General features: G+C 32.5%; 2 protein-coding genes and 1 pseudogene across 2 annotated transcripts; all 3 read right to left on the bottom strand.

The window, feature by feature from the left end:
• Positions 1–937: 937 nt before the first annotated feature.
• Positions 938–3,450, bottom strand: LOC131662335 (disease resistance protein RPM1-like; annotated as a pseudogene).
• A 122-nt stretch (positions 3,451–3,572) lies between these two features.
• LOC131662334 (disease resistance protein RPM1-like) lies at positions 3,573–8,454 on the bottom strand. The gene is made up of 2 exons (XM_058932099.1): positions 3,997–8,454; positions 3,573–3,818 (listed from the first exon to the last, which is right to left on the bottom strand). Exon 1 carries the CDS (start codon positions 6,796–6,798, stop codon positions 4,027–4,029), a length of 2,772 nt encoding a protein of 923 aa, XP_058788082.1. The 5' UTR covers positions 6,799–8,454; the 3' UTR covers positions 3,573–3,818; positions 3,997–4,026.
• A 375-nt stretch (positions 8,455–8,829) lies between these two features.
• On the bottom strand, positions 8,830–10,490 carry LOC131662336 (probable cytokinin riboside 5'-monophosphate phosphoribohydrolase LOGL3). The gene is made up of 4 exons (XM_058932100.1): positions 10,178–10,490; positions 9,902–10,034; positions 9,568–9,748; positions 8,830–9,243 (listed from the first exon to the last, which is right to left on the bottom strand). The coding sequence occupies exons 1-4, from the start codon at positions 10,394–10,396 to the stop codon at positions 8,847–8,849; spliced, it is 930 nt and encodes a 309-aa protein (XP_058788083.1). The 5' UTR covers positions 10,397–10,490; the 3' UTR covers positions 8,830–8,846.
• Positions 10,491–15,732: the final 5,242 nt, after the last annotated feature.

Genomic DNA, 15,732 nt, shown 5'->3' with positions numbered 1-15,732 from the left:
ATGCAATGGCAATCAATTGTCGGTATTTGAAGGGCCTTTTGGCAAATGGGTTCGAGTTTTCCAGTTGAACGAGTCAACAATGACATGGACCAAAGTTGAAAGTTTGGGAAATCACATGCTTTTTGTTGGAAATACATCGTTTTCTGCAGTGGCGGAAATTGCAGGAATGGAAAACAAAATATATTTTCCGAGATTCTATGGCCAAAGTATTGTGTTTTACTCATTAGAAACAAAAAAGTACCACACCTTTGAAGATGAATTGGTGAATTTTGAGAGTGTAAGAGAGCCACTGAATTGTAGTTGGATTGAACCAAGGTGGCACTAAGTTCATGTTATTGTGGGAAATGAAGTTGTTTGGAAAAAATAATTTTAATTTTGGAATTTTATACATTTGTTGTGTTGAGAAACTTTTTGTATGTATATGCATGCAACTTCATTTGAACTATGTGAGTCCTTGTGTTGATATACTATACTGATAGAACTTTCAACCTTAATTATACTTATAATAATCGATTACGGCCAATGCAGATTCGATTGTGGTTGCATTGCAGTTTCAAAGAAATCAAAAACCATTCTTTAAGGCTATGTTTGGGAGTTTGGAGGGAAGGGGAGGGGAGGGCTTTAAAAAATAAGAAGAATTGGGTGAAAAGAATAAAAGGATTTTGAGTAGGAGGGTTTTGGAGGGTTTGGTTTTATTCATAACACCAAAAACCCCATAAAATGGGGGAACTCAAAAATTGTATTGAAGGAGGGTTTTGAAGGGCTTATACAAATTTTCCAAATATCTTTTATGTTGTTATACTATTTTGAAAATTAAAAATTTTGTAATGATTATGACTCTTTTATCATTCTAAACAAAATCATTTTTTTAAAAAATGTCAAATATTTCTCTATATTTTTTTAAAAATTCGTTTTCGGAAGCCTTCCCCTCCCCTCCCCTTCAAACTCCCAAACATAGCCTAAATAAAACCGTAATCAAATGCACTAAAACTGAATATAGCTAACAATTTAGAGGCATAATTGAATTAACTAATTTGAGCTCTACTAACATAAGCAATTATGCGCTTGATTCAGTTGTTTATTCAAACTGTGTCTAGTGTTCAATGCCAGAAGGTATATTTTTCAGTCCGCGCAGTACTAGTAACTCGAGCTTTTTAAGAGAAGGCAGTGCTCCTTTGTCGATGATAATATCTCTCAATTCATCCACATATCCAACATACAGTTCCTTTAGTTTCTGAAACCATCCATCTTCAAAATGCAACTGAAACCCTACTCAAGAAGCAATGCCTATAGAGAGAATCAACAAATTTTCCAAACCTTTTAGAGATTTAATTGGATCTCTCCAATACAATCCTTTAATTGGATCAAAGAAAGCTCTATTGGATCAAAGAAAGTTTAGAGCTGATAAGATGTCTTAACTTTCTGAGCTTGTTAATCTCCTTTGGCAACTCACGGATGAATGTACTCCTTATATCCAAGGTCTCTAGGTTCTTGAGCAGGCTAATTGATTTTGGGATTTCATCTACCTTATATGAATGCCTGGAGCTTAAATACTTCAAGTGGATCAAACCTTCCAAATTCTTAGGAACATTCAACGATGGAGCAGATTCATAATCTAGAACCTTTAATAACCTGTATGTGATAGCTATAGGGAATCTCTCCTCACAGTATACATATGAGTATATGACTCTTCATTTTCAAAAACAAATAGAGACCAGACATGCAAGCCTTCAATATGCGGCAAAAAATCATCAAATGTGGTTGTTATTGATAAGCGCCGAATTATTCTACTTAAGGATGACGGTTCTTCATCACTAACATGCTTGCAAAAATTTAAATCCTCAAACTTTTCAAGTATCATATCACGTAGTAGATCATGAACATGACAGGCTTTAGCTTTACCATCAATTCTAATTGAAAATGCTTGGACCAAGTTTCTATGGATCAATTCTGTTAAATATCCTTCTGCCACTTCTTCCAAAGTCTTTTCCCTTTCCTCCTTGACAAACCCTTCAGCTATCCATTGTCAAATCAGTCTCTTTGATTTAACTTCGTAATCTTCTGGATATATTCCAAAATATAACAAGCATGACTTGAGATAGTAAGGCAAATCATCGTAACTTACACCTAAAATTTGTTCTATCCCAATTAAATGTGTATCTTTCTTTAGCTCTAAACTTAAATTTTCTTTGAATCTCTGCCACTCAAACACGTTTTTCTCTCTTGTAGACAAAAGACCACCAATGGCAACAATTGCTAGTGGTAACCCTTTGCATTTTTCAACAATTTCATTATATCAATAAACTCTTTTGGACAACACCCACCATAGTCAAATCTGAATGCCTTTTCATTGAACAACTCCAAAGATTGCTCTTGAGTTAAAGGTTGCAACTCAAGCACTTCAACCAAAGAAGATCTTTTACAAGAGACCACAACATCCAAATTCCTTGTTGTTATCAATATCTTGCTTTCACTTTTATTATCAATACAGCAAATTCAATATCATCCCAAAAATGCACATTCCAAACATCATCAAACACAACAATGTACCTCTTTTGCTGCAAGTTGTTTCTCAATTCATCGATTAAGGACCCTCGATCCATTTGAAATAAATCCTTAGGATGATCTCTTCCATTTTGTTTGTATAACTTTAGCAACATGTCCCACAACAACCCTTCAACATTATATGATTGAGACACTATGATCCATACCCGATAATCAAAATGTTCAATGACATGCTTGTTGTCAAGAACTTTCTTGGCTAGAGCGGTTTTACCTTGCCCTCCCATTCCTATCACAGAGATGACAGTGCGGTCTTCCCTTCCCTTTACCAACCAATGAATCAACCTGTCTTTTTTGTATTTCAAATAGTAATCAATGATATCTTCAATGCGAAAAGCAGCTTCCCTAAGCTGCTTCACCCAAGTTTTGACTCCTTCACTTGTGTTGTCCCTATCAGCTACAGCTCTTTTATCAGCATCTTTAAGGAAAAGTCCTTGTGAATACCTCTCAGCGGATTTGCCTCTTCCCTTAACAGTGGAAGCAGATGGTCAATAGCAAAAGATACAGCAATTTCAGCCATTTGAATGAATGTTGTGAATATTGTTGTTTTGTGAAATGAAGAAGACTACATTGTTTGTATTATTATCATGAAGGGAAAAGTTGCCTGCTACCCACTAAGGAAGTTGCCTGATGTCAATTTTCCACTAAAGTATAAGTCAATCACAAAACTGTGTATTGTCTTTCAGGCGTGTGGGCCAATATGCCTCTATAATCACATAACAGATATTTTTGTAAAAAAAAAAAAAATCTAAATGAACTGATCCATTTTTTGTACTGATGTTTTTTTATTTATTAAGGCTTCTACAAAAATATATTTTCGAACTAATTTATTTTTTGTTATCACAAGCTTATCAGTTTTAGTATCTTCTATTAAGTTAATATGTTTTTGAATAACTTTGTTGATAAAATTTTAACATTTTAAAAAGTTTTTCCCAAAAAAAAAAAAGCTCAAATTAGAAGACAGTAAAGAAATCAGAGACACTTTCTTCTGTTATGGATCAACAGAAAAATCAAAAGAAAAATAATGTATTAAAATGCTAGAACGCAACAATTACAATTACAAACAAGTCAAATATTAAATAAAAAGAAAAATATTAAGCCAATCCTTAATTTAGAGAATTCATTCACCAGTTTTACTAAAGAACAGCAAACAAAACCTATAATTTTTACTGAGGAACGAAAATCCCAAAGTATTACAGAAAAAGTCTCTTCGGAGAATCTGAATTGCCATTGCATTTTAAGTTGAAACCCAGTACCTACCAAACCACAGCAAATTATCACTATACAGTATACACAGAGAAAATAGCCCTTGAGGATCATAAAAAAGAAGAGAATTAAGCTTGTATTTGGATGACTGAATAATAATTATTCTCATGCTTGTGGAAAACAGTATGTACAAATACCAAAAATAAGTTTTAGGAAGAAAAATCACACCTTTTTTCCCATTATGATAAAGTATTACTTCTACCTCCTTAGATTTAGAGTAGTAAATCCACTAGGGGTAGCAATATCTACAGTGGGCACATGCTTGAAGATCCAATTCCAATCCTCGGTAGATATGTCCTCCAAATGTTCAACTCCAGTATACTGAATATAGAGATCTTCAAGCTTCTCTAGGTTTTGGATTCCTGTGGGTATATTCTTCATACTGAAGAGTCCATATAACCGAAGCTTTTTCAAAGAAGGAAGTGCTCCTTGGTCGATAATAATATCTCTCAATTTATTTGAAGTTTCAACATACAGTTCCCTTAGTTTTTGAAAACCTCCATCTTCAAAATGCAAACATGAACCTTCATAAGCAAATTCTTTTATAGAGAGGATCAACAAGTGCTGCAAACTTTTTAGGGATTGCATTGGATCATTAGTTAAGAATGAATACATCAACCTCAACACAACAAGGTTTTGAAGCTCTGGAATCCACTCTGGCAACTTCTGTAAGCTCCCAGATAATGTAAGTTTTCGAAGCATAGTTGATGTGGAATTCAAATGCAAATCATCGAGTTCATGAATATTCTTATATGATGCAACAAATAGTTTCTCCAAGTGTTGCATTTCATTGATTGAAGAAGATATAATGCTTCCATCTTCTCCATGAACATTAATCAACCCCAAATCCCTGATCTGTTTCAGCTTTCCGAACTGTTTAATTACCTCTGCTGCTCCATCCATATCTAAATCAACATTGCGTAGCGTTTGTAAGGATGCCATCTCTCCGATACCATTCTTTAGTTCAATTAAAGAAATATTAGTACCAATAAGATGTCTTAGCTTTCTAAGCTTGCTAATCTCTTTTGGCAACTGAAGGGTATCTGTATCTCTTACTTCTAAGGTCTCTAGGTTCTGGAGCATGCCTATGGATTTTGGGATTTTACCATCTCTAATATAATTGAAACTTAAATACTTCAAATGGATCAAACTTCCAACATCATTCGGAACATGCAATAATCGAACACATTCATAATCAAGAACCTTCAACAACCTGAATTTAGGGATGCTCCCAAACAATAAGAAAGTTGATGCATTATTTCCAAAAATAAATAATGACCGAACATGCGACCTTTCAGTATTCGGAATTAAATCATAAAAATTGGTGGTTGTTAATCCAGTTGTTACTAATAAGCGTCGAGTTATTCCGTCTAAGGTTGATTGTCCATCATCATTAATATGCTTGCAAAAATTTAAAACCTCATTTTTTTCAAGGATCATCTCGCGTATTAGATCATGAACACCACAACTTTTAACTTTACCATCAATTCTATGTGAAGATACTTGCACCAAGCTTCTATGGATCAACTCCGTTAAATATCCTTCAGCTACTTCTTCCAAAGTCTTCCCCCTTTCCTCCTTTACAAACCCTTCAGCTATCCATTGTTGAATCACTCTCTTTGATCTAACTAAATAATCTTCTGGATATATTACAAAATATAACAAGCATGACTTGAGATAATAGGGCAAATCATCATAGCTTAAACCAAGAATTTCCTTTATCCCTATTAAATGAGTATCTTTACTTAGCTCTAAACTTAAGTTTTCTCTAAATCTATGCCACTCAAATCCAGTTTTCTCTTTTGTAGACAAAAGACCACCAATGGCAACAATTGCTAGAGGTAAGCCCTTGCATTTTTGAACAATTTCATTGGCTATACCAATGAGCTCTTTCGGGCAACGCCCGTCACTGTCAAATTTAAATGCCTTCTTATTGAACAACTCCAAAGATTGTTCTTGAGTTAAAGGTTCCAACTTAAGCACCTCACTGAAAGAAGATTTTTTACAAGACACCACAACATCTAGGTTCCTAGTTGTGATTAATATCTTACTTCCATTTTTATTATCAATTACAGCAAATTCAATATCATCCCAAAAATGTACACTCCAAACATCATCAAACACGACAACGTACCTCTTTTGCTGCAAGTAGTTTCTGACTTCATCAGTCAATGATCCTCGATCCATTCGAGAAATATTCTGAGGAGGATTGGCTCCTTTTTCTTTGAAAAACTTTGTCAGCATGTCCCTCAACAACTCTTCAACATTATATGATTGAGATACTGTGATCCATACACGACAATTGAAGTGTCTGACGACATCCTTGCTATCAAAAACTTTCTTGGCAAGAGTGGTTTTTCCTTGCCCTCCCATTCCTACCACAGAAACTACCGTGCGCTCTTCCCTTCCCTTAACCATCCAATCAGTCAATCTTTTCCTTGGCGCTTCAAAGCCCACAACTTCAGATTCTTCAATGTAAAGAGCCGCCACTCGAGGGTCGTGCCATTTGGAATTCTGGCCTTCTCTGGAACTGCTTGATCTTTGTTCTAAAGAACGTTGGAAGCCATATTTTCCACTTCTTTCCTTCATCCCACGTATATATGACTTAACGTCTTGAATCTCAGACGCTATTCGACGGCGAGGGATCATACTTTTGAGCTTATGGAACAAAGCTACACATCCAGGATGAGGAGGCTGTTGTCCCACCTGGATCATATAATCATCAATGACATCTTCAATGCGAAAAGCTGCTTCCCTAACCTGCTTCACCCATATTTTGGCTCCTTCACTAGTGTTGTCCCCTTTAGTTGTTGCGGCTCTTTTATCAGCATCCTTAAGGAATGCTTGAATACTTTCCAGTTCATCTTTAATGTCTGCAAACTCCTTGTGAATACCCCTCAACAAATTGGCTTCTTCCCTTAACAGTGGAAGTAGTTGGTCAACAGCTAAAGACACTGCCATTTCCGCCATTTGAGCTAAGCTCTGATTATTTTTGTTATTTGAAGACAACACGGTTTGTTTTGCTTGAGACCTTGTTTGCGCAATTTATATTATGATATAACAAGGGAATAAGGTAACTTGTATTATGAAATAACAAGGAAATAAAGTAACTTCTATCATGAAGAAAAAAATAAGGCAAATTCTATCATGAAGTAACAAGGAATAAGGCAATTTCTATCAGAAAGAAAGGAACAAGGAAAATTCTATCATGAAGTAGCAAGGTAATAAGGCAATTTCTATCATGAAGAAAGGAATAAGGAAACTTACAGCATGAAGTAACAAAGTAATTTTATTTTTGAACTAAATTCCCTTCCATTCACATTATATTCAAACAACTAATGTTGAAAACTATGCATTTTAAAATAATAGGAGTATTTGTTATGTGCAACCTTCTTCATGAATTAAGTTGCGCATTTTGATTGTCAGAACAGCAACAACTGAAAGCATATGCCAAGGCGTTTTAATTTTAGTAGTATGTGAAAGTATGGTTTAATTGGCGCCTAAGTCAGCTTTCATCAACATAAACTGATCTAATCATTAACATGTTAAAATCACAAGTAGTCATCTACTCTATACTCCTTTTATTTTATAAATCAGAAATATATTAAAGAAAAAAGAGAAACAGAAAAAAATAGACAAGTATCAAAACTTATCGGAAATGAAGTTGAAATGTTATAACCACCGTCCTTGAATCTTGTTGCAGAACAGATCTATTGATGCAGAATTTTGAATAGTTTTTTAACCAGTTCAGAATTCAGAGAGGAAAAAGTTTCAGAACTTTCTAAAATTAGTTCAGAACTAAAAAAGAAAGTAGCTAACTGAACTTGTTTTTTTCGATTTTATAAATTCAAAAGTTGCTATAGTTACTCACTAACAAGTAACCAAGAAAACATGCAGGAAGCGATTGTAAGAATTTACTTGCCTCTTTACCCAATTCTTGTGCTCGAACATCATATGAAGAATGACTGAGCCCATTCTAGAAGAACCCAGATACACAATCCCTCATCCTAATTTGTTTACGAGTTCATAACATTGTTAGATCTCTTCTTTAACCTGTAATAATATTTTAAAAAGAATTCCTTCAGTAAAACTTTCTGCCCGCAGTGTTTTTCTAGAGAAGCATATTGTTGAGCCGGTTATAACCAAAGTTTTCAACTATGATTTCCTTTTTGTTTCTTAGAGATGTTGTTTCATGCACCGAGAGATCGCACCAGTTCCCAGAGCCGCATTGTTTGAGTCCAATAATTCAAAGGGTGGTACATCATAAATTGCATCATGAAATAAAATACAACATGAAAGTGAAAACAAAGTTCATAATCAGTAGACTTCAAAGCAAGAAATTAGCATAGGAATCCTAAGAGTCCATAACTATTTCAAGCCCTATTAAAGAAAATCAGTTTCATGAGTAATCAACATTTTCGCAGATGTTATTGCAGAAGACAAAATCATGATTTGTTTTGTATTTTATTTTGGCTTAATTTGAAAGCTTTTTAAGTATTTTTTTAAAAGCAATTCTGGCTCTTCATGATTTTCCCCATTTGATAATCCTCTCCCCTTTTTTCTTCAAATTTATGTTCTCAAAAAAATACTCTATTAACAAAACAATAAATATACACTTCAGTTTCCAGATTATCAATTAACTAAGTAACTGAGCACAAAATTGGAACCAAACGAAACTGCAAACGAGAATCCCATCATTGAGAATTAAGATTATCAAAAGGGTCAGGCCAAGGTTACAAATTACAACAACATTTAAACTTGGATTAAAGCCTAAATCTTTGGTACAACATTTAAACTTGGATTATTGTCCAACTCTGAACTTAAGTTTTCAGTAAACATTTCCGATTGAAGTGAATCTCTTTCTTGGTAGATAAAAAACCAGCAATAGCCACAATTGCTAGAGGAAAATCTCATTATTTTAACAATTCGAGAAGATACACGCATTATTTTCAAGCTTAGTTGAGAGACATAATAATTACGTAGTATTATTCAAGGGGAAAATAAAAGCAAACTTCTTATCAAGAGATTAAATCATGTGTACTATTCAATTTAGTTTCATTCTTCTGACTTGTATCACCTAAAGAAATGCGGTAGAAATCCGCAAGGTAAGCCAAAGCTTCTGAGTTGCTATTACAAACCTTCCACAATGATGCAACCTCTCCTTTAGAGACAGTTCCCCAATTCTCACAAACATCTAAAAAGTCCAGAAGTTTTGAATAAAAGGAATCGTAGTTCATCAACAGGAAGGGAACAGGGTGCTTTGATCCAATTCGTTCTAGTTGAATTAATGCCAGCATCTCGAACATCTCGTCTAGAGTACCAATCCCACCAGGAAGGGCAACAACAGCAGTTTTATCAAATGAATTGTTCCTCACGACAGCATCGACCAGCCCGTGCTTCCTTGCAGAGAAAAACCTGAACTCAAAACAGTCTAGGAAGTTATTAGCAGTCATACTTATTTTGGATCATCTCCTATTTTAATATAATAATATAGATATGATCCTAAGTCTAGAGCGGTCGTGTCAGGTTTGGCCAAACCCGATGCTTGATCCAAAAAAGTTTCTTTGATTCGAGTTGAGTACTCAACTCATAGTATTTACTATTAAAAAAATCTAATAATGATTGGGTCGGGACGTCGGGTTCATGGGTCCTAAAGGAAACAACGTAATTTGTTCTCTTCAAATAGGAGAGGATCCATATTCTATATGAAGAAGCTACTAAGCAAGGGTAGTGGATCACCTGCAGGTAAGGTAGTTTTCGGATGGTAAGTATGGATGAAAGTTGGATGCTGTCCATTCCCCGGCTTCTCTTCCTATCTTGAATCCACCAACTGGTTTTCCTGCCTGCATAGCACCTTGAGTAACAGCATCCATTAGTCCTGGTCCAGCCCCCGACCATGTAGTGCATTCCAAAAGACTTGCTATCTGCAAACAAACATGTATATAGGAAGAAAAAAAAAACATATCTTCTAGCAAATAATTTTTCCACTTTGTTAATTGTCAATAAATTTAATTGAATACTTATATCAGTTTTCTTAATTATCATGATATAGTCGACAAAGTCGTATATTTACTTGCCTCTTTAGCTAATTCTTGTGCTTGAACATAATGCGAATGGGTGGAGTTCATTCTAGAAGAACCCAAATAAACAACTCCTCTTCCCAATCTGTTTAAGAGATCATAACATTGCTTGATCTCTTCTTTAACCTGTAATGTGTAAATATTTGCATATGGTTATTAGTAGAGTTGGAATCCAAAAATTAACATAGGAATCATAAGTATTGAAAGAATTGAGTTTGATGATACGTTAGTGAATATAAATAATATGAAGCTGGGTGTGTTAGTGTTACCTCATTTGGGCTCTTCCTCTCATCAAATTGAATCGATTCATGCTTTGATGCGAAGATTGGTGTGTAAGGAGTGGGTTTATTATGGTTAGAGAAGTTGAAAGCAAGGGTTTTGTTGTTGTGGTGTGTTGCTGTGAAGTTGATTAATCTGGTTTGGTGAGTGGTTCTTGTGAGCAGAACAATATCGGTACCAAATGAAACTGCAAACGAGAATCCCATCATTGACAATTGAGAATTAAGATTCTCGAAAGGCTCAGACCAATGTTCCTTTACAATTTTTAAGGCACTAACAAGGTTTATGACTTCTTATGCAAACACAAACAATTAAGGAGTATCCCAAGTGACTCTTAATAAAAGTTAATATTTTAATTTCTAATCTATTTTTTTTTTTAAAGTTAAATCTATTTTTTTTTAAAAAGTTAAAGTATGTTCGGTTCAAATGAGGGGAGATGATGAATTTTAATGGAGGGGAGAGAATGGGATGAGAGGAGATTTTTTTAATCATATGGGTGTTTGGTTCAAACGAGGGGAGAGAAGAAGAAGGGGAAGGGAGAGATTTTATTTAAAAATATGTTTAGTTCAAGAGAGGGAGAGATTTTATTTAAAAATATGTTTAGTTCAAGAGAGGGAGAGATTTTATTTAAAAATATGTTTAGTTCAAGAGAGGAGAGGAGGGGAGGAGTTTTATTAATAATTTAAATTTTTATCCTTATTATCTTATATAAGTGATACAATATGATATTCAAATGTGAAAAATTTATACATATTTTTTTTGGTAGTAAAAATTCTAATATTGAGTGACTAAAAAGTTATAATTTACTACATAACGTTAAAAAGTTGAGTTTATTTAATTTGAATAAAATATTCAAAAACAAATTTAATTATATGTTGGTAATAACTTTGAAATCGTAATTATTTATTTAATACATCAAATACATAAAATAATTTATTATTAAATATAATTGATTTAAATCTTTTAATAAAATAAATAAGTAATTAAAATGAAAGATTTAAAATTTGATATAAAAGAAAATATGATAAGATTCATAACAAAATTAGAAAAAACCATAAATAAACATAAAAGAGTTATAAAAAAACAAAAAAGTGAAATGATTATAATTTATATTAAGGATAAATATTTCAAAATAATTTGAAGGTGGAGAATAATTATAATAAGTCGATAGAAACAATCGAAAAAAATCACACAAAAGAGAGCACTAATACAAAAGAAAATGAATAGTTTTAAAATATTAAAATAAAACTGAGGATATTATAGAAATTATAATAATTTTTAAAATATTAAAGTTCAGATTTCATCCCCTCCCCTCAAAATCGCCCGATTTGAAGGAGCAAAAAGTGTGTTTTTCAGGGGTTTTGCTCCTCTCCCCTCATAAAATTTGAACCAAACACATTTAATTAGAAATATTCCCTCCACTTCCCTCCATCTACCCCGAACCAAACACACCCTAAGAGTCCGATTGATTCAACGGAGAGGAGGGAAGAGAATTTAATAGAGGGGAGGGGAATGGAGGGGAAGTGTGTAACACCCCTTTTATACCCCAAAATAAATAAGCATATAATCAGAGAATAAGCATGCATATAACAAAAGGGCGTCACATCGATGTTTTCAAAAACTAAAAGCCTTTAAAAACCGACAGCATTTACTTACAATATATGATACACCTGGTCATTTCAAATAACACTTTATATAATCAGAGAATAAGCATGCATATAACAAAAGGGCGTCACATCGATGTTTTCAAAAACTAAAAGCCTTTAAAAACCGACAGCATTTACTTACAATATATGATACACCTGGTCATTTCAAATAACACTTATCAATTAATCATATTTTATCCAGAATATGCATTCACAGCGGAAAGTAATACTCATGTGTTTCATATAAATGATACATGTCCCATACCATGATCATATCTCCATAAACAACTCATAAGATAACCATAATCATAATATTTGGCTTAAGGCCTCTCAACAACAAGTAACTAATTAAACATGTTCGCAAGTTATAACAAAATGCATAAACAAATAGAGCATAATGATTAATTGAGAAGTGTTATTTGAAATGACCAGGTGTATCATATATTGTAAGTAAATGATGTCGGTTTTATAGGCTTTTAGTTTTTGAAAACATCGATGTGACGCCCTTTTGTTATATGCATGCTTATTCTTTGATTATATGCTTATTTATTTTGGGGTATAAAAGGGGTGTTACAAAGTGAGGGGAGGAAATTTAATGGAGGAAAGGGGAGGGAGGAGAAGTATTTTAATGGAGAGAAAGGGAAGTGAGGGGAGGAAATTTAATGGAGGAAAGGGGAGGGAGGAGAAGTATTTTAATGGAGAGAAAGGGAAGGGAGGGGAGGTGGGGGATTTTTTTTAATCATATAAGTGTTTGGTTCAAAATAAGAGAGGGGAAGGGAGGGGTTTTAATTAAAAATATGTTTGGTTCAAGAGGGGAGGGGAGAGAGTTTTATTAATAAATTACATTTTTACTCTTATGATCTTGCATAAGTGATATAATATTCAAATATGAAAAATTCATAAATATTTTTTTGGTAATAAATTTTTTAATATTGAGGGACTAAAACGTGTTCAAGAGTGGATGGGAGGGAGTTTTATTAATAAGTTACATTTTTACCCTTATGATCTTATATAAGTAATATAATATTCAAATATGAAAAATTCATAAATATTTTTTGGTAATAATTTTTTTAATATTGAGGGACTAAAACATTATAATTTACCATAACGTTAATAAATTAAGTACACTTGATTCAGATTATAACTCTTCAACAAAAATGAAACTATATGAATATTAAAAAAATTTAAATAGTGTTGAATTATCTTATTAAGACTAATAATTTAAAATTTTTAATAAAATGAATAAACAGAAAATAAAATAAAATAATTTAAAACTTGATATAAAAGAAAATATAATATGATAAATAACAAAATTAAAAGAAAAAATGAACATAAATAAATATTAAAAAAATTATAAAAAAATAATGCAATGATTATGATTTGTATTAAGTAAAAAAAATTGAAAATAATTTAAAGGTGGATAATAGTTATAATAAGTTGATGGAAACAATCGAGAAAAATCACATAAAAGAGAAGCATTAAGACGAAAGAAAATAAATAATTTTGAAATATTAAAATTAAACTGAGGATATTTTTGTTAATATAATAATTTTTTACGTATTAAAATTGAGATTCCCTTCCCTTCTCTTCAAATCCCCCCAATTCGGAGGGAAGCAAAAGGTGTGGTTTGGAGGGATTTTGCTCCCCTCCCCTCCCCTCCTTTCCCTTCCCCTCCTTAAATTTGAACCAAACATATTTAATTAAAAAAAAATTTCTCCCCTCCATCTACCCCGAATCAAACACACCCTAAAGGCACTGGTTAACATTTCCCATCATATAATTATATGTATTAGGTTGATAATGACTGTTTTTTTTGTTACATAATGACAATTTATTTGATACAATATAAAATCTATTTATATTAAATTTAAAAAAATGATTTAATTATATAAACTCAATTGTATTAAATAATCATGCAAAAAGAAAAAAATGACTCGTGGAATAAAAAAAGATAAAAAAAGGAAATTTTAATATTTTAAAATAAATATTTTGTCTTTTAAATCAAGGAAAATTGTTTATTAAAATAAAATAGACATTATGATAATAATGATCTATGAGATGAAAAAAATTATTTGATGCAATATAAAATATATTTATACAAATGTAAAATTTAAAATAATTTACTTAAATGTCAAATAAAAAAAATATAAATTTAATTGTATTAAATAATTATTAAAAAAAATATGAGATAAAGAAAGAAAAAAAATAATATTTAAAAATAAAGATTTTGTCTCTAAATTAAGACAATGGTTTATTAAAATAAAAAAGATATTGTGTTGATAGTGCTCCATGAGTATTTTTTTTTAATTTCTTGTTTATTAATATATTATGACTCACAGGCCAGATAGAGATATACATGGGAGGATTGCGCAGCACGCATCTGTGTGTCGCAAACAGGCGCGTCTTATATCTCAGGTGACTGATGGAGATGTTGTTTCACTTGATACACTCGCTCCAGCCGGGACTTCTACATCTGTCCCAATTGAGGGGGTCTCAGCTGTTGTTCCAGTTCATACACCCACTATAGCCGGGCATTCTACAGTTGTCCTAGTTGAGGGGACTTCCCCGTCTACTACAACTTCATGAAGGCCTGGGGGCGATGCAGAGGGTTCTTCACAGATGCCACCACCCAGCAAATGTTGTCGTGGCACTATAGCCGGGATTTTGAAGCTTAACAAATAGAACACGTCAAAACATACATCAATTAACATGTTTCACACCTCAAACGCGTATCAAAACTATTTTGTAACAAGACTAGAAGAAATTTGGTTGAAGAAGAAGAAACAAAAATGATAAAAAAAAAAATATGAAAAATTAACAAAGAGAACTTGAACACGGAGAAGACGACCATAACCTATCAAAATAATGATAGTGAGAGGAACAATGGGTGCAGGCAGCAAGAACAATAATTAAGTGAAAGCATGTTTTTTGTGACTAATGTTTTCTACTTTCCATGGTTTAGAGTTTGGTTATAGCTGTGTGTTTTGATGAAAGGAATGAAGTGTAAACAAGTATGGATAATGGTTGGACCGATAAAAAAATTGAGTTTAATTATGGGTGAAATAAAATATTTAGAGCGTCATTATTTTCATTAGTTCGAATCATCAGTTTGGCGGTTCATAAAAACTAAAACTGAGAATTGAACCAGATCACATCGGTTTTTATTGGTTTGCTTCGATTTTAAAACCAAACCAATAACCACCGATTTTATTTCAGTTTGGTTTGATTTGAATTATCGGTTTAATTGAATTTTTCTGATCCGCTTACACTCTTATAATGGTCTATATTGACAATCTTAAACTCATTCAACCCGACCTTATTTTATCTGATTCAAAGAGTAATCTCCCTAATTTTGGAACAAAAAACAAGTATTTATGGGAATTTAACTTTTCTGATTTTGACATTGAAAATAATTCGCACAATCAATATTAAACTAATATATTATGTCTTCGAGGTATTGACTTCAAGCACACTTTGTATTATCAGTGAACTCCCGATGTTTTTCTAAATTAATGATTTGATATTGGCATGTCTTCTATAATTTCGTTATTTGGGTCATATTTCATGGCGCATATGATTTCAGCTATCTAATAAAGATTTTGACTCGAACAAATTTATCAAACACTTTGAATTTTTATTTATTTCATTTGAACGTAATCTTTAGAAATGACATGAAACACGTACAACAACGAAATGATTTATATTTAAATGATTTATACGACCGTCTGTGTCAGATAGCTACTACGTATTGGTAAATCTCATCAAGCTGCATTAAATAGTTTGTTGACATGCAAGGCTTTTAAAATAAACAAATATTTCAGGAGTATTATTTGCATTATAACTGTAACAGATATTTAAATGGAAACGTATTAAAATATGAGTTTTTAAAATTATTTTTC

Source organism: Vicia villosa, linkage group LG3 (genome assembly GCF_029867415.1).
Source record: "Vicia villosa cultivar HV-30 ecotype Madison, WI linkage group LG3, Vvil1.0, whole genome shotgun sequence".
Lineage (NCBI taxonomy): Eukaryota > Viridiplantae > Streptophyta > Magnoliopsida > Fabales > Fabaceae > Vicia > Vicia villosa.
Note: the sequence above shows the minus strand (reverse complement) of the source record. Positions and strands in the feature narration are given on the sequence as shown.

Excerpts from the sequence above, each read along its gene's own strand:
- LOC131662334 (XM_058932099.1), bottom strand. The coding sequence starts at position 6,798 with ATGGCGGAAATGGCAGTGTCTTTAGCTGTTGACCAACTACTTCCACTG.
- LOC131662336 (XM_058932100.1), bottom strand. The coding sequence starts at position 10,396 with ATGATGGGATTCTCGTTTGCAGTTTCATTTGGTACCGATATTGTTCTG. Across the intron at positions 10,035-10,177 it reads AGAGGAAGAGCCCAAATGAG|GTTAAAGAAGAGATCAAGCA; the intron begins GTAACACTAACA and ends TACACATTACAG. Across the intron at positions 9,749-9,901 it reads AGAATTAGCTAAAGAGGCAA|CAAGTCTTTTGGAATGCACT; the intron begins GTAAATATACGA and ends GTTTGCAGATAG.